The sequence below is a fragment of the Pogoniulus pusillus genome, chromosome 35 (genome assembly GCF_015220805.1).
Source record: "Pogoniulus pusillus isolate bPogPus1 chromosome 35, bPogPus1.pri, whole genome shotgun sequence".
Classification (NCBI taxonomy): domain Eukaryota; kingdom Metazoa; phylum Chordata; class Aves; order Piciformes; family Lybiidae; genus Pogoniulus; species Pogoniulus pusillus.
In genome coordinates this window covers 4407501-4431965 of record NC_087298.1, presented here as the reverse complement: position 1 = coordinate 4431965, position 24465 = coordinate 4407501, and the positions used below count along the sequence as shown (strand labels likewise).

Sequence of the window (24465 nt, the reverse complement as noted above, 5' to 3'; positions counted from 1 at the left end):
GAAATGCTGGTTCTTGATGTATTTGATTACTAGAGATGTTTAGAAGCTCAACCAGCTGCTGGATTCAGGGTGAAACACATGCTGGCAAATGTATGTGTTAGGTAAATGACTGGAGTAGCAGAACAGACATCATAGGCACCCTAAACTGCTAAGTAGGGGCTGTCAGGAAGAAGATTCTACTTCTGTGCACAGCTGATGTAGCTACTCTTACAAAGGTGTGAAGACACAGAAGAGCCAGCTCCAAATTTACCAGAAGTGTGAGTTGTCATTACTCTCTGGACAGTGGCATTAAGTACACCCTCAGCAAGTCTGCTGATGACACCAAGCTGTGTGGTGCAGCAGACAGGCTGGAGGGAAGGGATCCATCCAGAAGGACCTGGACAGGCTGGTGTGGTGGGCACAAGCCAACCTCACGAGGTTGAACAAGACCAAGTGCAAGGTCCTGCATCGTGGTTGAGGCAATCCCAAGTACCAGTGTAGGCTAGGCTGTGACTGGCTGGAGAGCAGCCCTGAGAAGAGGGACTTGGGGGTGCAGGTGGACAAGAAGCTCAATATGAGCCAGCAGTGTGCACCTGCAGCCCAGAAAAGCAACTAGAGCCTGGGCTGCATCAAGAGAAGTGTGGCCAGCAGGGCAAGGGAAGTGATCTCCCCCTCTACTCCACACTGGTGAGACCCCACCTGGAGTACTGCATCCAGTTCTGAAGCCCCTGTTACAAGAGGGATATGGATGTGCTGGGAGGTGTCCAGAGAAGGGCCAGGAGGATGATCAGAGGTGTTCCCTTCAAACCCTGACTGATTCTCTGATTATATGAATCCACATAACTAATCATGCAATTCCTAGAGCTGCAAACGTGTTCATCAGCACAGCAACTGGGAAGAAGACAGGGAGTCAGAATAGAGCAGCACCTAATACTGTGGCACCTGTGTCAGGGTTTTGCCTAAGCAGGGGGAAAGGCACATGGGTGTTAGTTCCACACTTCCTCTCCCTTCCACCGCAGACCTGTCAGGACCTCACTCACAGACAGAGCTGGCCCAGAACTACATTTCTAAACACAAACCTGAATTTTCCCTTCCCAGCTTTAATTAAGCACACTTTTATGAGGCAGAGGTCACTGCCTGTGCACAGCTCTAGAAAATAAAAGAAACTTAAAAGAAATGTGATCTACACCAAGTGTGGCTACAGTAGTGTTGTAATTTGGACCAGGAGCAAGTTTTGAAGTGAAACTCTGCATCTTCCCTACTTACAGCACTTGGAGCACTTCTGGAGCATGGAAGCTGGACCCAGTTTTGCCTGAAACCAGAGCAGAGATGTGCTGCAGGACCACCCCTGATGCACTCCAACTGCTGACGCCACAGAGCCAGGCTAAAGCTGAGCTGAATCCATCCCCCAGAACCCCTCCAGTGTTGACGTCAGGTCTTCATTAACAACTGTTTTGCACTAGAGATCTACTCATATTGGGCCACAATACTTGCTAATGTAGCCAGAGCCATTCATCCTTTTAAGGCCCTTTTACACTGTCAAAACAGCATGGAAGGGGCCTCTGTGCATGAGAAACCAGGCCCAAGGCACTCGGCAGCTGAGTCTCAGCCTTCTGTTTTTTACATGAATAGTGCCATTGAAGTGAATGAGTTTATTCATTCAAGGGAGGCAAGTAAAATTTGGGCCATGGTGTGCACTTTGTGTAAAAATATCTGCAAAGATTTACAGTATTCCCACACACAGATAAGATTATACTTGGCCAATTTTACCTCCTACTTGTCTTGCACAGTGACCCAGTTTTACCAATTGATACAGGCAGGGATCTCTAAGCCAGCAGTGCTGGACACATGGGTACTGGAAGTTCAGCATGCCAGATAATCCAGGGTTAGTCACCATCGTTGTGATTAATGCATCAAAAATGTGGGCATGTTTCAGAACAGGAGTAGTTACATATTTCAGTGACATTTTTAAATGGTCACAGCAACATTTCTCTACCTTGTGGCCAAGAAGACCATTGGTGTCCTGGGTTGCATTAAGAAGAGTGCAGCCAGCAGGTCAGGGGAGTTTCTCCTCCCACTCTACTCTGCCCTGATGAGACCACAGCTGGAGTCCTGTATCCAGTTCTGGACTTCCTAGTTCCAGAGGAGCAGGGATATACTAGTGAGAGTCCAACAGAAGGTTACAAGGATGATGAAGGAACTCGAACATCTGTCTAATGAAGAAAGGCTAAGAGCCCTGGGGCTGCTTATCCAGGAGAAGAGAAGACTGAGAGGAGATCTTCTAGTTGTTGATCAATAGCTAAAGGATGAGGCCAGACTCTTTTTAGTGGTACTCTGTGATAGATGAGGGGCAACAGGCACAAACTGGAACTGAGGATGGAACAGGATGAGTAACAACCTTGCTCTGAGTGTGCTGGACCCTAGAGTAAGTCCCCCAGAGAGGCTGTGGCATCTCCTTCTCTGGAAAGATTCCAAACCCACCTGGACACATTTCTGTGTGACTGGTCTCAGGTGATCCTGTTTTGGCAGGAGGGTCAGACTAGATGATCTCCAGAGTACCCTTCTATAGACCTGCTATCCTATGACCTGTTAGCACTGGGAATCTCACTTTAACAAGGAACTGGAGTGAACTATTTGAGGCTGTCTCTTTAAATCTCTTCAGTAGTACTGAGCACAGGGATCTGAATACCCAAAGGACTTTTTTTTTCCCCTAGAAAATCACTATTTATTTAACATATGATAACTCTGTTATGAAATTTTAGATTTAGCAGGCTATCCACTGTATGTTATTTAAGAAGCTACTAACTAGGGGTTATTAAGAACATATTGATTGAGTTATGAGAAATATGTAATAAAGACATATTTGGTTACATCACAATTAACTCTGCATCGATGTGTTTTAAGAGGCAGATGGTATTTATTTAACTCACTAGAAGTATCTTCTGAAATCTAAATTCAATTGGAGAAACTTCATTTCCCTAAAAATGATTATAGGCTAAAAAAAAATAAAAGATCTGAATTCATTTTCAAACTCTACCTAAGTCCTTTTCACACATAGGAAGTTAAAGGATTGAGTTGCAAAACTCAAATTGAAGCAAAGGCTGTTCAGAGCATAAGACCTCTCTTAATATGATTTGATTGCCCTGCCTATATTAACCTGCAGTAAAGGTGGAAAATACTACCTGAACAGAACGAAACAGCTATCTGCCTACTGAGACAAAGTGCAAGCTGGCCACTGAAATGGCCATGGTGTCCTAGCAGTGCTGGAAGGAGTTCTGTCCCTGATGGAGGCTTTCAAGGTGTTCTCACTGAACGCAGCAGCAGTGGGCTCTCTGGGTGCTATACACTTGTAAATTCGGCCTCCTGTGATACCCACTGCTTCAGTGCTGAAAGACACACTGAGTTTGTTCTCTGTAACATAACAATGCAAAAAGTGGAGAAGAAATGCAAACAGGGAAGGTGAGCTAATGGTAGTGTGAGAAGGTCAATCATCTAAGAAGTTATTTTCCAAGCCTGTCCAAGTGCTGTGTAGATGAAGCTACCAAGTTGCTCAGGTCGTCCTGGGGCAGAGCTGCTCCAGCTATGAACTGCAATGTGGTGCACCTCTTGTGCAGAGCATTACATTCATTTCATTTTTCATTATTGATACCACGTAGCTGCCTGCCTGCCAGACACAAACACACACACACACACACTCTGATCTACATGCTCGACTCAAGGTGTAGCAGGATAACACTCCCTCATGTTCAGGGGTTTAGGTCCTTCACTCTGCCTTGTTCAATTCCCATCTCAGACCTGTAGCTCAGGGAAGGATACAGTCCCTCTCCCTAGCTGTACCACTTGTCAGTCCTATGAGATGCCACTGCATGTGAGCATTGTGTGTTGTCATGAGAGTAGAAAGGAGACTCGCTTTACCCTTCCAAACACGCAAGAGGAGGAGGGGGGAATGTGCAGGCAGAGCTGAAGCCCACACAGATCTTTGTGAGCTGCAGTAAGAACAGCAACCACAGGACTAGAATCTGATTGAAAATTCTTCCCATAACATACAGAAAAAGATTTGCCCTTTACATGGCAAATCAATGGCCCTCGACTGAGTGCTACAGGCTGAGAAAGGAAGAGTAGAAAACAGATCAATAACCTCCTCAATATGAACCAATTTAGGATAGAGCCTTAATCCAGACTGAGCACAGCAGATGATAAAGTTGTGCTCCTGGAGTGGGCCTTGGGTTGTCTCCCTATTCCCACCTCCCTTTCCACTCAATTCAGTGCAAAAGTACAGAGCAGCACATGATCACCTTTCAAAGAAGTGCCCATCAATGGGTGGAAACCACTCCAGGGTAACAGAGGTGGAGGTCCGAGCTACGATCTGGGGAGCAATTGCAACAGGAGCTGGTTTCTTGGTGGGCTGCCAGCTGTGATAGACCAGGTCCAAGTAGCAGTGCATCCTGGCCACCTGGTTGGGCGTGAAGGAGTTGGTGCAGTCATCGTCTGAAATTGAAACACAAGACACATCAACCACACAAGAGATAAGGTGGAGCAAGTGAGAGAAGTATGTCCCAGCAAACGGCAGCTTCTTGTAAGGTCTGGGCTGGGCAGCACTCAGAAGTTAACGACTTGTGAACAAATTAGTGCAGTCATCACTTGTGAAGGCAAGAGAAAGGAAACAAAAGCTAAAAATACATCACTAAAGGTTCCCTCTGGTCCAGGATACACACAAAGCACCTAGAGTTCACCCCCTGCATAAGACAAAGGCACATGCAGGTGGAAAAACAGAAAGCCTCAGGGCAGCACCTTCTGGTCAGAACTGGGGCTACCAGTGGACCTCTGGGCTTAAAAGAGTTTCATGTCTGAAGGAGTATCTCTGAGAGAGGACAGGAGGGAAAGGACAGTAAGTGTTTGGGTAAAGCACTGACTGAGACTCATGCAGACTCTGTCCTCTGATGGATTTCTTAGATTAAAAGAGCACAGAATGTTGTAAAGACATCATTTTCTTCAAGTCCTTAAATATCCTAATGAACAAATTAAAAGGTTCTGAGAGATCTTCTTTCTTTTTTTTTTTTTTAATGTCATTTCTGACTAGAACTGTAAATATCTTTTTTCCTTGTTCAAAACCTCTCCCATCACCATTATGGCTCTAACCTCTTTCTGAACTTTTCAGGAACGATTTTGATACTTCAAATTTCTTTTTCATTCAAACTGGAGAAAATAAATTGCTGGACAGTTTCCCACAAACAACCATTTCTCATTTCATCTCTTTTCCCCAACCATGATTTGGCAACAAGTACGCATCTGGTGCCCTCTGAACGCCTTATAACTTTACAACTACAATGCCCTGAAGAAGTGGAAAATGACTATTCCTCTATTGTGCAGATCACAGAAGGAATAAATATGTTATGCAAAGTCAGCCAGAAAAGAAGAACTCGATGCTAGCACTTTAACCATTTTTCTGGGACTCTTCCCATCAGATGCAAAGCCCTTGAAAAGACAGAGCGTTCCTTCACGTGTGCCTGCAGAGTTCCCAGCCCTGGAAAGCTCACTCCCAGATGGGACCTCTGCACGCTGCTGCCATACAAACAACAATGACAGCTTTGCACAGGTCAAGTAATACATTTTTCTGGGAAGATGCAGGTCACCAAAGGCTGCTCAGACTGTTGCTTGCCTGCGTGTTAAGTTGGCAGTTCAATATTGCAAGTGCGTTACTAGATGCTCTGATGTCTTCAAGTCCGTGCCCTGTGGAACTCAAAAGGAGCAAAAAAACATGAGAAGTGTGAATTTGCTGGCTAATTTAAAACCTTACCACATCTTCCCTGAGATGCAAGCAAAAGGAGACAGCTTCGGTTGGGATCCTGCTCAAATTACAGCCCCAAATGCAGCCCTGCCACAGTAGGGACAGGACAGTTCGCATCGCATCTTCTCCTGTGCCTCTCCCTAATTCCACCCAGCACTGAGGCTCTGCTCATCAAATATGCAGAGCAGATAGACACCACCCGCTTGAAAAGACCTGCAAATCCCCGTGGGCATGCAAAAAGCTGCTTCAATAGGACATCTCTGGATTTCCTCAATAATTATCGATGGGCTATCCCTGAGCAAGCTGTAAAAGCCATAAATATTCCTCACGGAAGCCCAGAAGGAGACAAAGGCCCTTAATAGCCATCATAAAGGAACAATAAAATATATATAGGACAAAGCAGTGAGACAATGGCACAGGAGAAGGATGACCTGCATTCTCAATCTGTTCAAACATCAGCACAGGCTGTGTCCTGGGGGAGGGGAAGGGAGGAGGGGTGAGGGGAAAAGGTATTTCACTGATCACTCGCTTTCAAGAAAGGTTCAGACTCCTCGGATGAAGCAATAAGTAGAGAAATTCAACAGACTTCGCTGGGGTGATTATTCCAACAGAATTCAGAGGCAGAATTCCTGCTGATTTCACCAAGATCCTCAAAAAGACCAAGTTATCTTTTTTATTTGGGAACACCACAGCTATTTGGACTTGTAAAAATAATTTACAAGTCCAATTCCTCACACTTCTAGACCATCTGGACATTGTAACTTGTTCTAGGGAAGGAAAAGTTATGCTTTCAGTCAGTGCTTTGCTACAGAGCTGGGGGGAACCGGACAGATGGACAGCAGACAGAGGCAGACAGACACGCACTGTCTGATCAAGCTGTAGTATACAAGCAACAAAACAGAAAGGAAAGGCAGGCAACGTTTAAAGCTGCATGACCTCAACCTAGAAGTTTCAAAGGTATTTCAACAGCAATTTGATATCCTGATATATTTTTATTCCACTGGCAACAACAGAAAAGCAAACAGATTCATGCATGAGCTCTAGCGATGCCTATCGTGTCGCTTCGCTTCATTTTTCAAGAGGGGAAGGGAAGAAAAAGGGGGTTCTGCTCAGAACATCAGCACATCTGCAGCTCCCAAGAGCAGATAGGTATCTCTGTGGTCTGCCTCTCCACCTCAGCTCTCCAGACAATTGGCAAGGGGAGTTCTCTTTGGAAGAAAAGACCTCAGCGTTCTGCAACAACCACTCTCCACCCCTCCTCACACAGACACAAGTAGGGATCGTAGAATGGTTTAGGTTGGAAGGGACCTCAAAGATCATCTAGTTCCAACCCCCTGCCATAGGCAGGGACACCTCCCACTAGAACAGGTAGCTCAAGGCCTTATCTAACCTAGCCTTTAACACCTCCAAGGAGGGAGGATGCTGTCACCTGGCCAATTCGTGTGGTTACCAGACAGTAAAATGCTGTCCTACCACACACACCAAGAGTGCACAACACACCAAGGAGCTGACTCGGTGTGTGTCTCCGTGTGCTTGTCCCTGAAAACACCCTCTAAACAAGCAGAAAAATAAAGACAAATAAACCTAAGCATGTTTTTTAGCTGGTGCCACGGAGGGCATAGAAGCATTTCTGTTATAAATCATTTCTGCTATAAATCATTGCAATCCGTGCCCTAGATGACATTAAACACTTTGCTCCTCTCCAGTTTTATTACAGAAACAAGCACTCCTACGACCTCTGGAGTGGGCAGTCTGTGTTTCAGCCTGGAGTACAGAGGTGCCCTTCAGTGGCTGGAAGCATATCGGTCACCTTTAAAATGTTGTTGATGCTGTCAGATGCTCTGTCACAGACCTTCATCACAGCTAGACCCTCTGACCCAAAATAAGGGGAAATGTGAGCCAAGGTATCTCCTGTTCTTTCTGGGAAACAGCAGAGGATCCTTCAACTTCCCCTTGAGCTGCTGGGGTGCAGCAAGAGCCTCAGCCTGCCCTCGTCTGATGGGCAAGGGTCACAGGTGCTCATGCCTTCTTTGTGTGAGGCTCTGTTGCAAGGAGTGGCATGCAGCAGCACTCCCCAGCAACACCGCTGTGCCGACAGAAGCTTGCAGAGTGTACTTACAAAATCAAGCTATTGGTTAAACGTCTTATACCTCTTGGAGGGGTGGTTTAACCACACTGATGTGGAGCCTTCATAGCTGCACTCCCAGCACAGCACTGGTAGTCCCTGAGCAGGAGAGCAATCCTGACTCAAGGGCTGTCCTAGTATTCACACCCTGATGATGCAACTCAGATGTGAGTGATTGCAGCTGAGTGACAGCAACTGCAAATCAAACAATACCCATGGAATTTGAATGGACACCTGGAGGCATGAGCGGTGTCTCCTCCCATGTCTGCCTATCACAGGCTGATTCTACGGCCTTGGTGGTATCAATACGTATCTGACATTCAATATCTCCTTGGGGGAGGGCAAACAATCCCTAAACTTTAGTTTTTCAATGCCCTCAGGCATCCAGGTTCCAGGGAAATAAGGTGTCAAATTTGCTGCAGAGCCTTTAGAAGCTGTTTTCTTAATGCTTATCTCATTTCTTCCCTCCCCCAAACCTTCTGCCTGGTCTTCACATGAAACTGTGTAAAGTTGAGGAAGACTGGGAAAAAGGAATAAGAGAACCAAAAGTTTGATCCCTGGTCAGGTCCTGTGTAGGAATCAGAGGTAGTGCTGGTGTTCTTTGCTCTTGCCCAACCACAAGCACCACCAGCAAGCCAAGGGAAGCCACGTACCTGCGTAGCTCATGAAGTTACTGAATGGCGTGTTCAGGAAAGTGTGGAAGCCACAGGTGTCATTGCCAGGCCCAGGATCTCCACACAGCTTGTGCTTAGGGGCAGGGTTGGTGTCACTGCAGAGGTCTCCAGTCTCGAAGGAGGGCTCTGTTTCCATGCAGGGATCGCTGCAGGAGAGGATCTCTGAGATTCCCCGGAAGACATGGTAGAGCCCCAGGCTGTGCCCGATTTCATGGATCATCGTGTGCGTGTGGCCAGGGATGCCATAGAAGGAGGGATTCAGCACAATGCCACCTGCAAGGGAAAAAGAGAAGAGCTTCAACAGTAAAAGAAAGGGAAAGGAAGACATTCATAAGGACAGATCCACCGGCAGTTCACTGGATCCTCTACAGCACAGGCTGCTCTTTGCACAGTCAGCACATTGCCTGCTCAGAGGAACAGCACAGCCTGATTTGATCTCACGCTCAATGTGGGGCTCTGAGGTGAGGAAGCACGAAACAAAGCCCAAATCTTAATCTAGTATCACAATGACAACTGCATCTCAAATGCTGGGTTCAGTTTTGGGACCCTCACTACGTTAAGGTGCTGGAGTGAGTCCAGAAAAGGGCAACGAAGCTGGTGAAGGGTTTGGAGAACAGCTCTGGTGAGGAGTGCCTGAGGGAACTGGGGTTATTTAGCCTGGAGAAAAGGAGGCTGAGAGGAGACCTCAGTGCTCTCTACAGCTCCCTGAGAGGAGGTTGCAGGGAGGTGGGGGTTGGCCTCTTCTTAGTATCAGGAGATAGAATGAGAGGAAACAGCCTGAAGTTGTCAGGAGAGATTGAAGCTGGAGATTAGGTAAAATTTCTTTGCTGCAAGAGTGGTCAGGCATTAGAACAGGCTGCTCAGGGAGGTGATAGAGTCACCATCCCTGGAGGTGACGCACAGACATGGCACCTTCAGACATGGTTTAACGGCCATGATTGTTTTAGGTCCACAGTTGGACTTGATGATCACAGGCTCACAGGATGTTAGGGGTTGGAAGAGTTCAACCCCCCTGCCAGAGCAGGACAACACTAACACAGATCACAGAGGAACACTTCCAGACAGGCCTTGAAAGGCTCCAGAGAAGGAGACTCCACAACCTCTCTGGGCAGCCTGTGCCAGTGCTCTAGGACCCTTACAGTAAAGAAGTTCCCCCTTGTGTTGAGGCAGAACCTCTTTTGCTGCTGTTGTAGAGAGCAATGAGCTCTGCCCTGAGCCTCCTCTTCTGCAGGCTGCACCCCCCCAGCTCAGCCTCTCCTCACAGGACTGTGCTCCAGGCCCCTCATCAGCTTTGTTGCCCTTCTCTGAACACATTCCAGTATCTCAACATCTCTCTTGAATTGAGGAGTCCAGAACTGGACACAGCACGCCAGGTGTGGCTTGACCAGTGTTCAGTACAGGGGCAGAAGAACCTCCTTGTCCTGCTGGCCACACTGTTCTTGAGCCAGCCAGGGCAGGATGCCATTGGCTCTCCTGCCCACCTGGGCACACTGCTGCCTCATCTTCAGCAACTCTCACACAGCACCCCCAGGTCCCTCTGTGCCTGGCTGCTCTCAGCCACTCTGTTCCCAGCCTGTAGAACTGCTGGAGGTTGTTGTGGCCAAAGTGTAGAACCCTGCACTTCACCTTGTTAAATCTCATCCCATTGTCCTCTGCCCATTCAAGACATAATAGAAGCCAAATAACTTCTTATGTGCCCTAAACACTGCAGCAAGTTGCACCAATATTTGCACACTAATAGCTGGAAAAAGACAACAGAATACACCCAAGGCTGGGATAGTTCTTGCAGGGTGTGCTTGGGTCATGCTTTGAAGTAACTGCCAGAGCCAAGCTCTGCTCAGATATGCAGGCAAACCCAGTTTGATCTGAACTGCACAGGCCAGTGAAGAATATGCAGGAGTCTGGTGTGTCAAAACCATGAAATCCTGGAATGTGCTAATCCTGAGAGAACTGCAGGGTGGTTAAATGTGCACAGAGAAAACCAACAGTGATTTTTTTTTTTGTTGGTGGTGGTGTATGAATTATGGAATGTGTAGATAAGCAAATGGTAAATTAATGAGGCTTTACAGTACACTGAATTAATCATGAGAATTATTTTTGTAGCTCAGCTAGATGTACCTCTGGATTTATGATATGCTTCATATTTTCTTTATGTAGCTTGTTGACTTCAACTTTTCCAAGCCTTTTATTTAGAACTGTTTGTGTATATTGCTTACCATGAGAACAGGAGACTGCTTTGTAAAAGTTATAGCAGGCTGATAAATCTTGGTACACTAATAATTTAGTGACATTGAGGAGAGAAAAGATTTTGGCAGGAGGAACTTTATCAGAGATGGCAGAGCAGGGAAGATGAGATCACTGGGTTCTGATGTATCACAGGCATTTTCTTCCTTTCTTCTCATCTGCCTGGAGACTTGGTTGCAACAGCCGTGGAATTAGAGGGAAAATAAGACCAAGAAGATCTTAGGAAGTCACCTAAATTCCGCTCTCAAACCATCACAGAATCACAGAATGTCAGGGGCTAGAAGGGACCTCCAAATCTCATCCAGTCCAACCTCTCTGCCACAGCAGGATCACCTATACCAGATCACCCAGGCACACACCCAAGCAGGTCTTGAATACTGCCAAAGACGGAGACTCCACAACCCCCCCAGACAGCCTATTCCAGTGTCCTGTCACTCTCACAGTGAAAAAGTTCCTCCTCATGTTTTCTATGCCTCACCTCCCACCATTGCCCCTTGTCCTGTTGTTGGACACCACTCAGCAGAGCCTGGCTCCATCTTGGCACTTGCCCTTTACATATTTACAATCATGAATGAGGTCACCTCTCAGGCTTCTCCTCTCCAAGCTCAAGAGCCCCAGCTCCCTCAGGCTCTCCTCATAAGGAAGATGTTCCACTCCCTTAATCAGCTTTGTGGCTCTGCACTGGACTCTTTCAAGCAGTTCCCTGAAGCCCTTCTTGACCTGAGGGGCCCAGTGCAGGACCAACTCTCACAGATCAGCCTAACATCTGTTTCCAGCCCCTCAAGCCACGACTGCCCCAGCAATCAATTTCAGCACCCAGTATCCTTACAGCAGCAAGGATTTAAGTTACATCTAATCTGAGCTGGGTTAGGTTTTTTCGGTCTGTTATGTTCATGTCTTTGAGCCTTGCCTCACATGGATATGAAGAACAGAAGATTCTCCTCCCCTTTCATCAGCTTTTATGAGACTGTCATCATCCCTACTTCAGGCTCTTTTCCTTCACTCTGAGTAACTGTAATCCATTAAACTTTCTGTAGCTCAATCCATTCTCTAGACCTCCCTGACTGATGTGCTCCTTTGGTTTACCCACTCAGCTCACTTTTTCCTCCAAATGCAAGCAGTGCTCTGGCTAAAGTGTATCACTGCTGAAGAGGGAGAAGAGACCACTCTGGATGTCCTGCAAGGACGTATGTAGAAACAGGAACAGGGAGAAGACTTCCCCTTTGCACATCAAATCATAGAATCGGTCAAGGTTGGAAGGGACCACAAGGATCAGCCAGCTCCAACCCCCTGCCATGCCCAGGGACACCCTACCCTAGAGCAGCCTGGCCACAGCCTCAGCCAGCCTGGCCTTAAACACCTCCAGCCATGGGGCCTCAACCACCTCCCTGGGCAACCCATTCCAGCCTCTCACCGCTCACATGTTCAACAACTTCCTCCTCTTGTCCAGACTGAACCTACCCACCTCCAGCTTTGCTCCATTCCCCCTAGTCCTGTCACTCCCTAAGAGCCTCAAAAGTCCCTCCCCAGCTGTTTTTTGAGGCTACCTTCGGATACTGGAAGGCCACAAGAAGGTCACCTGGGAGCCTCCTCTTCTCCAGACTGCACAGACCCAACTCTTTCAGTCCGTGCTCACAGCAGAGCTGCTGCAGCCCTCTGAGCATCCTCCTGGCCCTGCTCTGGACACTCTCCAACATCTCCACAGCCCTCTTGTAATAGTGGCTCCAGAACTGGATGCAGGACTCCAGGTGGAGTCTCAGCAGGGCACAGCAGAGGGGGAGAATCCCCTCCCTGGCCCTGCTGGCCACACTTCTCCTGCTGCAGCCCAGGCTCTGCTTGGCTTTCTGGGCTGCAAGTACACACTGCTGGCTCCTGTTGAGCTTCTTGTACACCAGCACCCCCAAGTCCCTCTCTTTAGGGCTGCTCTCCAGCCACTCACTGCCCAGCCTATACGGGTACTTGGGATTTGCTCAACCACGATGCAGGATCCTGCACTTGGTCTTGTTGAACCTCCTGAGCTTGGCTTGTGCCCACCTCTCCAGCCTGTCCAGGTCTCTCTGGGTGGATCCCTTCCCTCCAGCCTGTCTGCTGCACCACACAGCTTGGTGTGGTCAGCAAACTTACTGAGGCTGCACTCAATGCCTCTGTCCATGGCACTGACAAAGATGTTGAACAAGACTGGTCCCAGGTCTGACCCCTGAGGGACTCCACTTGGGGGACACACGGGCATGTGTGACTGTGCACAGGCAGCAGTCACATGCAAATGTACAAATAAATGCACAATATTTAAAAAAATTAACTGACATTTTAAATACAGGCAGAAAGCAAGGAATAAAATCAGCCACACCACACCACCATGCCTCCTATGGCACACGCCACACCTACACACCCTTCTCACAGCACTGCACTGCTCCTTACACCAGATCTCCGCAATCCCAATTCCTGTGTGTAGATCTGCCAGTACACAGGCTCTGCAATCCCTATGCTGTCTACAACTACCTGAAAAGAGGCTGTAGCCAGGTGGGGTTGGGCTCTTCTCCCAGACAACCAGCAACAGAACAAGGGGACACAGTTTTAAGTTGTGGCAGGGGAGGTCTAGGCTGGATGTTAGGAGGAATTTGTTGGCAGAGAGTGATTGGCATTGGAATGGGCTGCCCAGGGAGGTGGTGGAGTCACCATCCCTGGGGGTGTTCAAGAAAAGCCTGGATGAGGCACTTAGTGCCAAGGTCTGGTTGATTGGCCAGCGCTGGGTGCTAGGTTGGACTGGATGAGCTTGAAGCTCTCTTCCAACCTGCTTGATTCTATGATTCTATGTTCCCTACCACATGCTCTGGTGCTTGGTCTCTACCCAGGTGAAGATCTTGATCTCCACCACACAGGACTCTGCTGTACTGTGTGGGTGTCTCTTTCCCAAAGATAATTCCAGAGTCATGGTTTGTTGTTTTGTTTTTTTCCCCCAATGGCAGGAGTATTTGTGAAATTCCTCAGCAGGACCTGCCTTCAAAGTAAAGGGCTGGGTAAATGCTTCTGGCATTGGACAACCCAGAGGCAGCTGGAGAGGGAAATTTTCTTTTTGCCTTTGTTGAAAATTTATATTTTTCCCAGCTGTCAGGAACCTAAATCAATTGCAGTTTTCCAGAAAAGATAAACTCCCTCACCCAGACAATCTCTAGCCCAGCCTTTAGATCTGCACCACAGGACATATTTCATATTTTTTTTTATGAAGTACAGATTGGATTTATAGAAAGAGAGTTTAAAAAAAATTATTAAAGATGAATTCTTACAGAGCAAGCAGAGGTCTGGGCGGGCTACTATGACAGGAAATTAGGACCTTTATTTATTTATTTTTACCTTTTTTTCCACTGTAAGTCAACTTTAAACCCTTGGCTAAGGCTTAATTTCTTTTTTCCCTCTCTCATGAGATCTTTTTCTTTTTTTTTTTTTTTTTGGCTAATGGATCCTGTCAATACACTGCAGGAGCTGCATTTAAATTGTTTTGCTTAGGCATGATGTTGACAATTAGCTTAACGAAGTGACAGAAGTCATCAGGGCATTGGGCAAGCCTCAGCCCTCTTGTAGAAGGTTCTTGTTGGTGCTCTGGAGCTCTCCCCTTGTTCTCGGCTCCCTCCCATGGCAACGCCAAGGGGAAGCTGTGAAAATGCTCTTGCAGGGAAGAATTGGCTACATTGCAGCCTTGTTTCACTCCATCAGTGGCATCTGAGCTAACAACAATAAATCATAGAATCAATCAGGTTGGAAGAGACCTCCAGTCCAACCTAGCACCCAGCCCTGGCCAATCAACCAGACCATGGCACTAAGTGCCTCAGCCAGGCTTTGCTTCAACACCTCCAGGCACGGTGACTCCAGCACCTCCCTGGGCAGCCCATTCCAATGCCAATCACTCTCTCTGACAACAAATTCCTCCTAAATCCAGCCTAGACTTCCCCTGCCACAACTTGAGACTGTGTCCCCTTGTTCTGTTGCTCATTGTCTGGAAGAAGAGCCCAACCCCACCTGGCTACAGCCTCCCTTCAGGTAGTTGTAGACAGCAATGAGCTCTGCCCTGAGCCTCCTCTGCTGCAGGCTGCACACCCCCAGCTCCCTCAGCCTCTCCTCACAGGGTTTGTGCTCCAGGCCCCTCACCAACTTTGCTGCCCTTCCCTGGACACATTCCAGTATCTCAACATCTTTCTTGAATTGAGGAGCCCAGAACTGGACACAGTACTCAAGGTGTGGCCTGACCAGTGTTGAGCACAGGGCAATCCACACTCCTGCACAATCAGAAGCAGAGTTACTGAGAGTCTGGTGCAGGAGCAGGGGACTGTGGTAGCAGAAAGTGACAGATATCACAGCAGTGTCAATGCTGGTTGAAGCTGAGGGCAATGTTTATCTTTGGTTTTGCCAGAAGATGTTGCTATGGAGAATGCTCACTGGTAGGCATTTACAGCATCTCCAGGTTTGGGTGCTCCCAGCCCATAGAGATGGAGACAAATGAGAGTGGAAGTGGCTTTACCTCCAGCCCAGCTCAGCAGGCAAATGGATATGTCAGTACTGTCCTTGGGAAGGGAAGTTTGCTCACACTTCTTCCAGAGCAGCTGCAGAGCTGAACATTGTAATCAAACATCTACTAACTCGAGAAGAGGAGGCTCCAAGGTGACCTTATTGTGGCCTTCCAGGATCTGAAGTGGGTTACAAAAAAGCTGGGGAGGGACTTTTTAGCCTATCAGGGAGTGACAGGACTGGGGGGAATGGAGCAAAGCTGCAGGTGGGGAGATTCAGACTGGACGTGAGGAGGAAGTTGTTGAGCATGAGAGTGGTGAGAGACTGGAATGGGTTGCCCAGGGAGGCCCCATCCCTGGAGGTGTTTAAGGCCAGGCTGGCTGAGGCTGTGTGAAGCCTGATTGAGGGTAGGGTGCCCCTTCCCATGGCAGGGAGGTTGGAACTAGATGATCCTTGGTGGTCCCTTCCAACCCTGGTTGATTCCATGATACTAAGTAGGGCAGCCACTTTAACTGCTAGATGTGACCATGCAACTCTCCCACTATGGAGACAGGTGACTACAAAGAGATGCTAACACTATGTCTCGGGGTAATGTATTTGTGGATGTGGAAGAGCCTTCCTGACTGAGGGCTGGAGCTGTAGCCCAGCTCTCGTAGCATGCTTTAGAGTAATAAACACCACATTTCGCTCTCCTCATCGAGGTTTGCATTTACCATGTCTTCTTTTTCTGTTGTTTTGCTCAATGTGGGCTTGGGTTATATAAAAACTGGCTGAAAGAGCCTTTCAAAAAGACTGAACTTGGCTGAAACTAGACTTCTCTTCCAGCCTAGGAAGATCTGAACAAGCTGGAGAAATATCTGGAAAACTTCTGAGGAGCTCTGCTCTTATAAGATGAGCAGATGAGGCTTGCAGCCTGAGGGAGGCTTGTGCAGTTAGAAGGAGTATATACAGACTCAGCTGGTGCCTTCTGAACCTTCTGAGGCTCATCTGACATTTTTCAAGGAACAGAAGTCCAGTGGCACTGCAGGTGTCAGGGCAATGAGTCATCTGGGAGGCTGAACAGCTTTGTCTGGATCCTTGGGTTCCAGCAGCCATACTCAGCAACGTAGTTATGAAACATGCAGGGCAATCTGCAGGGTAGTGAACTCTTTCCAGTTCCACTCAAATGAACATTAGAAATAGAATCTCTCAGCAGTTTGCTCTTTTGCACATTGGCAGAGAAAAACAACAACAAACTCTAACTGCATTTTGTGAGGAAAATTAATTGAGCACTTACCAGTTAACGAACTACAGGATCAGAATGTAACAGGCTAAGGTTAAAAACTCACTCCTGCCAAGCATCCCCCCAACCTATCCCCCCGCAGTCTTCTTCACAAAGTGCTCCCATGGAGTGATTGCCCTGTAAAGTAGCTTCACTTAAAAGGTGAAATACTTTCAGCTTGACATCATCTACAAATACCATAATATGCTTTGGGTTTATAACCTAATATTTTCCTGGTTCTGAGCCAGTATCTGGGAATCGTGAAATACTTTTTTTCCCCTGACTATATATTAGAGGAATGATAAGAAATCAGAACAGAGCTTAACGCATATTTGTCTTTCCTCCTTAGCCCCTCAGAAGAATGCTTTCCACAGAAGAAACATCTTTATCACTCACCTAGATGCATCAAGGCTTCCTTGTCCCAGGGCCAAGTTGCCACTCCAGCCAGCTCTTCCTCAGAGGAATTGGCAAAGAAGATGTTGAGGTGTGTGGACCCATCCAGTTTGAGTATGTTCTTTAGTTCGTTGACATCTAAGTATGCTCTGCAGAAAAAGCAAAGCACTTATTTGTCCTGCAGGTGACATAGAAAGCAGCAAAGCATTGAAGAAGTGCCACAATCCAGGCAGAGAGCTCACAATAGCCTCTCTATCAATCACCTGAAATACTTTCAAAACCTACTCCCAAACTTCAATTACTTTGCATTCATGTGGGTGAATCCAATCTAAGAACTTCAGGCCATTGATTAACTAAGGCCACAGAATCCAAGGTAAATACATAAAGCTGTCCACATTCCTAAGATAAGTATAGGAATCTGTTCATTATGAATGTAATTAAGCAGGTATTATGGTCAGTAAATCTTTTCATATCAGCAGTTACCTTGCACATTTCCTCTGAGCTGTTTATTATTGTTACCTCCAATTTTCCTTCGCAATAACAAGTTTCACAACTTCAGGCTGGCCCAATAACTAACACCAGCTTGCAGAGTGACTCCTTTAGCACCAATGGCAGTCACTTGTGTTGAGATGATGACACAAGAGTGGTCAGTTGGAAATTGCTGTTTTCAGCAAGAAAAGTTGCGCTAAGAGATCTCCTTGCAAGAGAGGTACCACATCATGGCATAAATTCCCAAGGCTCCTTAGGTCCCCACCCTAGGTGAGCAGTATTTTGGTATATCTGGAGCTCTCAGAGCAATCTCTTTGCAGGGAAGCAAAGCCAATACCTTAAACTTGATGGCACTTTTTTGTGGTCCTTTAGACTTTGTCCACGCTGCAGCACAGGAGCTATTTGCCAGTGGGTGGACCACAGTGCCACGCTCTTTTCGGTGGCACTGTGATGCTCTGAGTGGGAGTATCACAGTATCACAGTATCACCAGAGCTGAAAGAGACCTCACAGATCATCAAGTCCAACCCTTCACCACAGAGCTCAAGGCCAGACCGTGGCACCAAGTGCCACGTCCAACCTTGCCTTGAACAGCTCCAGGGAGGGCGACTCCACCACCTCCCCAGGCAGCCCATTCCAGTATCCAATGACTCTCTCAGTGAAGAACTTTCTCCTCACCTCGAGCCTAAATTTCCCCTGGCACAGCCTGAGACTGTGTCCTCTTGTTCTGGTGCTGGCCACCTGAGAGAAGAGAGCAACCTCCTCCTGGCCACAACCACCCCTCAGGTAGTTGTAGACAGCAATAAGGTCTCCCCTGAGCCTCCTCTTCTCCAGGCTAACCAATCCCAGCTCCCTCAGCCTCTCCTCGTAGGGCTGTGCTCAAGGCCTCTCCCCAGCCTCGTTGCCCTTCTCTGGACACGCTCAAGCATCTCAATGTCCCTCCTAAACTGGGGGGCCCAGAACTGAACACAGTACTCAAGGTGTGGTCTAACCAGTGCAGAGTACAGGGGCAGAATGAGTAAAGCAAGAGCAAGTGAAGCAGAGGAGTAAACTCCTTGGTTTACCTTGGTCTTTGGGTAATGAAATGTTGTGCTACCACAAGATCTAAAACACAGATAAGTTGTCCTATCTTCACTTGACAGGTGAAAGCAACAGAGAGATCACACAGAGTCAAGCACGGTTGACTAGCTTATAAGGAAAGGAAACCATGATGGTCTTGAGCAGGTTGATTCCTGCTTTTGAAGTCTCCCTCCCCATATGTGTGTGTGTGTGCACAGGGCTCACATAGCTCTCACAAACCAAAGGCAATCACATTCACTAAGCAGGGTTCCTCACATACTTTGCAAGGCTTTTGTTCCCAGAAGGGTAAAGAAAAAATAGGGGAGCTGGCTCAGCACCAAGATCTTTCTGTCCTTCCCTGGAGGACTCCCCAATGGAAAACACATTCATGTTTCCACAATAGCTTCTCCTGCCACTTGCTGAAGTCATTGCCTCCAAAATAGTTCATGGCTGGGTGTCCCCAGGCCCTCGCTGACTCATGGAGGAAGATGTGCTCTTTGGGGACACCAATAGAAGGGTATGTTTCCATTCCATACAGCATTTATCCTCCAATCAAATGTGGATGACATCCTGAAGGACAGGTCAGTGCTGTGACCCTTTACACATTTCTCATCTCTCCAGTGTTCCCAATTCATCTATGGAAAATACAGAGATCTTCCCCTCAGCTCCTCAAAGAGCTGCATGCATGCCTCTTGTTCTGCATGCATCTGTCCAGTGTTCTGAGGGTGTGCACAATCTATTTCCAAGGTCCTCTTTGTGCATTTGAAAACATCTTTGTCAAACGTGGGCTCACACTTGCACACATCCATGAGCAACAGTTGGAGATTACGTATCAGAGCTCGTGTGCATTTCCAAACAGAAAGTGTAAGTGCAGAGGGGGAACACAGGATGTAGGATGGGTGCCTGTGAAGGGCACAATGTATATGTGGGTATGTATGGCAGTACCAGGGAAAAGCAGCCAGGAGAAGCACAAGAAGGCAAGTGGGAGTGCTGTGATACTTTGTGCAAGAGAGAAAAGGACAGAAGCAGAAGCATCGTGCACCTCCCAAATAGAGACAGTTGTGTTTGTGTCCTAGCAGGAAGGGGAGGAAAGGCACTGTCTGGACTGAGTCTGTGGCTGTTGCCCCTGGACTGTAGGAGTGACTATACTCAAACTACCCTCCTGAGATACCCATTTTTATCCTCATGCTTATGTTTTCAAATAAGCTAAACTAACATTTCCTCATTCTCAGCTGCTGATTATTTGCACACTCCGATCCCATTTATATCCTTTGTGCAGGGCCACATCACTCCCACATTTCTTTAAGGCTGTGTGCACCGGCACCTAGGGCTGCTCTGTGCAGAGATAGTTTCAGCAGACAGCATCCAGGGCAGGCAGCATTAACCTAAGTGGCCAGTGATGCCAGTGCATCGCCGAGACTGAACTCCTGTTAGGCGCAAATGCACTGTACAAGGTCGGTTGGACTTGGTTTCCTAGCAGGTCCCTGACCACTGCTTCTCTGCTAGCCAGCAGAAGTCTGCAGGTGAGCAGAACCACAGAGCGGCAGGTTGGAAGGAACCTCGGGGATCAAACTGTGTGAGGACAGAATGCTGAGAGGATTTTCAGCACAGGGTCCGTACAGGAGCGGTGTAAACAGATCGTACTTGGGAGGAAGCGACTGCAAACCCCTCGCCAAGAGCAGCCAGCAAGCCCCAGCACATAAGCATGCTGCAGCATTAGCTCAGGCAGATCCCTTGTAAGCATGTGAACATGTGCCTGCATGTGCGTGCATGAGGAGAGCTGCGAGTGTGGAACCAGGGCTTGGGCTCTGCACACATGCGAGGCAGCCAAGAGTATGTATGCAAAGGATCCAGGCTCTGTGTGTGTGTGTGTGTGTGTAAGAGATAAAAACACCAAGCTGGAATTCCATTCTCTCCTTCCTCCCCATGTTTCTAATAACCTCCCATCTCTATCCATCATCACCACATTCCTACACTCAAGGAGGCATAAATTAACTACTTTTGCAGTTCATGTCCAACGATGTAGCTGCAGGCAGCAGACCCAACAGTTACCAGGTCAAAATAGTTTTCGGTTATTGCGTTGGACTGGGCTGACTCCCCCCTGCTGCTGCGGCTGCTTTGTTATCAGCCCAGACTATCTGACCCAACGCAATCCACGAGCATTGCTTACACTTCTCAAGGTTATGTGGGTCCCCTGATAGAGGACATAATGTCTGCCACATGGGCTCATGCCAAAGAGAGCCAAAGAGCCCAGCCTTTCCAGCACTGCCAAACTCACATTTCAAAGATATGAGTGCAGTCCTGGAAAGGGATCAAAGCCTTTCCAACTGTCATTAGAATATTTCCTTTATGCAGCTCATCTCTGAGTGCCAGCAACATATTTCATAAAACTCATTGGCTCGAGATGGTACCTCCAACATAAACCTGAATGGGGGAACTGTCAGGGCAAGTCTGTGTGGAAAACAAAACAAAACCCAAAGCACAACAAAACACGTGCAATTCCTGTAATGGAAAAAACATACGATGCTGGGAGCCTGCCTTGCTCCAGAAAGCCTAATGAGGCTATTAGTGCATCATAAAAGGTCTCCTCTGCTGGAATCTGGTTTAGACATAGAAATTCTATGGGCTGTTTAAGGCCATTTGGGACACCAAATCATATCAGGCAATGTGCACACTCCCACCCGAATCTTTTCATCGACTCACTTGTCCAAAGCACAGCTTTGGATGCTTTTTTTCCCCTTCACTGCAGTGTAAGTAGCCCTCTGAAACGGCAGTGTGTAGCAGCTCGCCCTCAGCCAGCAAGCCCCAGACCCCAGGCAGTAATACATATCCCATACCGTGCTCCAGTTTCAGCCTAATGGAGTCTTCAGCTCATCCAGCAGTGTCTCGCCACTGCCTGCTCACCCACACAGCCTGCCCCATCAGTCACATCAGCCATTATCCCCCTGCCTGTCTCCTCTGTCAAGCCCATTTCCTGGCCATTTGGACTGCAGCTCCACCACAGCAGGACTTATCTTGGGCAACGAGGTGAAGCCCTCATCCAGCAGCTCCACCTGCCCCTGGGGACCACTGTGAGGAGCTCCCTTCTTTTGGCCTTCAGCTCCAAATCCAAATCCAGCCACCAATCCTTGCTATTTAGCTACAAACACATCTGACAATGGCTTTTAAACTGGGCTGATACCAGGTTTAATCGTATTAACTCTAGCCTTGATGGCTGGAGTCAAGCAGTTTCGTTGCAGGGTTGGAAACTCTTCCTCCCCCACTTTCTGCCAGGTCAGAGAGTGGCTTCTCCGTGTTTCCCTAACACAGCTGGGGTGCAACCTCTTGCAGCCCTGGTTGTTTTTGCAAGGAACACGGAGCCTTCCAGCCCTTATTGTTAGGAAATGTTTTCTACTGTTTGCTTGGAGTTATTCTCTATTTGACTTGGTTTTGTTTTTTTCCTTCAGAGACAAGTGTCACTTTACAGCAAGAAAACAAACAGGGTACTTAAGGGATTATTCGCAAGACTCCACCCAAACGCTGAGCAGGACCTCTGCTATCTGCTCATTGTGGAGTGTGGGCTCCAAGTGCCTCATCAGTCTGCTAGGAACACAGAGCACTGCATTTCAGCACTCCAAATGAAGAACAGAAAAGGGAAAAAAATCTAACCAGTAGCATCTTCTGCAACGGGGAGTCAGCCTCCAAGTCTGCTCTTTATCTCTTGGCACACAGTATCCTGTCCTTTACCAGCACATGGCAGGACAGAGGAAATCTGCTGGAACCATAGGACCCAGTACTTCGCTCCCCTTCATGAGACTCTCTGTCTCTGCTTTCATTTGGTGCTCCCAGGAAGCTGTCAGCCCAGCCTAATCCATTGTATACAGCTTAGAAGGCAGAGAGAAAGCTCTTCTGGATGGCACTGGCAGCACTCGCGGGCAGCCTATGACTGATCTTGGTGTGGTTCCCAATGTGGCGTGGCTGAGGTGTCTCAGCCATGTTCCCTTTGTCCCTTCAGCTCTGAGCTTGGCCCCAGGACTGACATCAGCTCTTTAGAGCAGCAAAGACAACAGCAGCCAGTATGTGGACAGTCACCCAACAATCAACTGCCCCATTAGTTCAACCAACATGAGGAGGGGTGGGGAGGGGGAAGGTTTTAGGGTGCAGTGTCTACCTAGAGGTTTTCAACAGCCACAGTGAATAGTAGGAACAGATTGGAGATAAACTGCGGAATCACAGAATCATTAAGGTTGGAAATGACCTCTAGGATCAGCAAATCCAACAACCCAACACCACCATAGCCACTAAAATGATATTCTTCCTGAAGAAAATGGTAAGAAGCATCCCTTCAACAGCACTGACAGCTGACCCTGAAGTGGGGCTATTTAGCAATTGTGCACAAGAGTAATATAGCTTTTTGCCCTGTGATTTCTCAGTCTTGGGTGCCTGGACACAGATCTTGCCTTTTGGAGGTGCAGTGTTGATGCTGGTGTATAAGCTGCCTTCTGGAGATGCAGTGTTGATGCTAGTGTATAAGCTGCCTTTTGGAGATGCAGTGTTGATGCTAGTGTATAAGTTGTCCTTTTGGAGGTGCAGTGTTGATGCTGGTGTATAAGCTGCCTTTGGAGATGCAGTGTTGATGCTGGTGTATAAGCTGCCTTTGGAGATGCAGTGCTGATGCTGGTGTATAAGCTGCCTTTTGGAGATGCAGTGTTGTGCTGGTGTATAGGCTGCCTTTCTGGAGGTGCAGTGTTGATGCTGGTATATAAGCTGCCTTTTGGAGGTGCAGTGTTGATGCTAGTGTATAAGCTGCCTGTTGGAGATGTCCTCGTGTCCCATCAAGTAAACTTCTATCTTGCTCATACTTCAGCCCACACATGACAAGGACTCTGCCATTGCCCCAGAATCCTGCAGTCCATGTTTCAATACCTTTAGGGTCAGGATTTTTTTCTGAAGGTTTGCCTGAGCCTCTTTTACTGTAACAGGTGCACACAATGTTGTGCCTTTCTCCAAACCAGGGGATTAGATTATTTCCTTCTGCTTTACCAAACCTATCACCTTACTTCTTCAGCCAGTCCCCACTGGTTATGTGTTTTCAAGACCTCTGGTCATTCCTGATGCTCTCACCTGCACTCTCCATATCTTTCTCAAAGGGAAGTCATCCAAAGAAGACAGACTCCTCATGCTGAGAGCTTATCAGTGTCATGTAACTGCTACATTTGTCCTGTCTATCACCTTCAATCTGATATAATGTACACAGTGGAGATTCCAGACCTGCAAACATTTCTAACTTTTATTTAGTCTCCTTCGTTTTTTGTTTTAACCTAAAGTACTACAGGTCTACCAAACCCCAAAGAGCAAAAAGACAGCCTACACCCCCTATTTAGCTGTGAAACCTGCAGTAAAAGTTTCTGTCTGACCTGATGTTGAAGATCTGCCTTCAACTGGCAAATTTAATTCTGCTCCTCATTTCAGACAGGTTGCCATAAATCATGTGAAGCAGGAAGTGTGCCTCATCTACATTTAGTTTAGTGTTAATTTAAGACACTGGTGTAAGTGTAGTAAAAGTCATGATAATTTATTGATAAAGGTATAAATCTTTCAGTGACTGGGACAGAGCCTGAAATAGAGTGGAGCCAGAATGCTACAAGTGAAAAGTCCCAATTTAGATCCAGATCACTGCCTGGGTTCACACCTGAAATCCAAATGTGTAACTGCAATCCTGACTGCATCCAAACCAGGCAGTCACCTGGGTCATGTCCACAAGCATAAATTGTGAGCACTGTCAGCACATGCAAGGCTTGGCAGCTTGGAAAGAATTTTGCTTTATTCACTGCAGCAGTGTCCTCTTCAGCCCCCAAATCTGATCTTCTGTTACAAGAGATGAGAAATGTTTTGGCCAAAATAACACCAATGATAAGGATCCAAGAAAAGACACTGAGGATAATTGTTCAAACATAAACCCAGCTTCTTGGGTAG

General features: G+C 47.5%; 1 protein-coding gene across 1 annotated transcript in view; it reads right to left on the bottom strand.

The window, feature by feature from the left end:
- PAPPA (pappalysin 1) overlaps window positions 1-24465 on the bottom strand; it is a 223080-nt gene that overhangs the window by 141967 nt on the left and 56648 nt on the right. The window contains exons 3-5 of the mRNA XM_064171661.1: window positions 16968-17113; window positions 8546-8839; window positions 4275-4467 (exon numbers count right to left, since the gene is read on the bottom strand). Of these exons, the coding sequence (XP_064027731.1) occupies window positions 4275-4467; window positions 8546-8839; window positions 16968-17113 (633 nt within the window). The remainder of the gene's footprint in view (window positions 1-4274; window positions 4468-8545; window positions 8840-16967; window positions 17114-24465) is intronic.